General features: G+C 35.2%; 1 protein-coding gene across 1 annotated transcript in view; it reads left to right on the top strand.

Moving 5' to 3' along the window:
- The window catches only part of LOC143020484 (cuticle protein AM1159-like), a 4,018-nt gene extending 3,307 nt beyond the window's left edge, over positions 1 to 711 (top strand). Inside the window, exon 4 of the mRNA XM_076176908.1 lies at positions 642 to 711. Coding sequence (XP_076033023.1) covers positions 642 to 711 — 70 coding nt within the window. The remainder of the gene's footprint in view (positions 1 to 641) is intronic.
- The last annotated feature ends 687 nt before the right edge of the window (positions 712 to 1,398 follow it).

Genomic DNA, 1,398 nt, shown 5'->3' with positions numbered 1-1,398 from the left:
AAGATTTTTTTTTTTTTTTCTTTTTTTCTTTTTTTTTTTTAAGAGAAAGAGGAGACGTCTCTCCAACTGAAAAAGATTCTGAGTGACTGTGGTCCGTAGGGGTGTCACCAAACCCGATAAATTAATTATGGACTACAAAAAACATAATATCAATCCATATGGGACAGCCTAAAGAAAACCAGTCTTACCAGAATCACCCAATCATTTGAGTTTGAAGACAAAAAAATCATCAATCCAAAGACAAATTCATCAATCCAGACTGTGGCAATCTTTAAATTAAGGATGGGGGGGATGACAGGTGGTGATGGATATGGAGCTGTCTTGTGTAGGCCTTATGGTCTCTTGCAGTCTCCTTCATTCTTATGTTCTTATGTTATGTTCTTGGAAGCGTCAAAGGAATGGAATAAAACACGGGACCATAATACTTAATCGTTCATTGTCAACACCCTTATTTACGCTACAAGAACTTCAAAAATATATCAAATCTATTTCATTTACAAAACAGACTAGGAATATACTGGTTGGATCCCGCCGTAACAAATACGGCGTATTAAATATATGCAAAAAAGCGGTCGGTTGGAACCAATAATCATCTTCTTCTAGTTGAAGAACGAATGAACTTCAGAAAATCCGCAATCCAGAAGACTTCAGGAAGTTCTGGAAGTCTTTGTCTTTGTTCGTAACACAAGAGTTTCAGGCAAAGACTTCTGAAACATGGTACTCGTAACGTAAAGTAAGACTTTTTGGTCAAGACAATTTTCTTTGTTGGACCATAACCACTACATAAACATATACATATACATATAAATATATACATATTCATATACATATACATATACATATACATATGCATATGTTGCTACCGCACATGCATCTTTACGTCCTTAAATGTAAATATAACCATGCCGACTCTTATCGTCATCCACAAGGTGCTAATATGGGTGGGGTGGGTGAACAGGTTTCTATTGGCTTCTGATGGGGTTGTGTGCTTTCATTTGGTCACTCCCTTATAAGGGAAAAAAAGACCTTTGGTACATACATTTATACTTTTACCTGAGGAGCATGATGAGATTTTATATGATAATATTTGTCATTTCATTTTATTTTCTGTTTTTTTTTTTTTTTAATCTAGTTGTTTCCACATTACACCCTAGCACACACAAAATCAAGACGTGTACATGACATAAACACAGATATACTTATACATTTCATATACAGAACCCATTCTGTCTAGGGCAAGCGGCAACATATACAAAAAGTCTATCTGTTACGTAGAATTTTGACTTTTATTTCGATTTTGATCAATTCTTCATTTGGTACCCGTCTCCCGCATGATACCAAACAAGGAATCTATAAAGGAGAATGGATGATAGAAAGATAGTTTGGAAAGGTGGTTAC

This window comes from Oratosquilla oratoria, chromosome 40, assembly GCF_046742065.1.
Source record: "Oratosquilla oratoria isolate Oo_2021 chromosome 40, ASM4674206v1, whole genome shotgun sequence".
Taxonomy (NCBI): domain Eukaryota; kingdom Metazoa; phylum Arthropoda; class Malacostraca; order Stomatopoda; family Squillidae; genus Oratosquilla; species Oratosquilla oratoria.
Note: the sequence above shows the minus strand (reverse complement) of the source record. Positions and strands in the feature narration are given on the sequence as shown.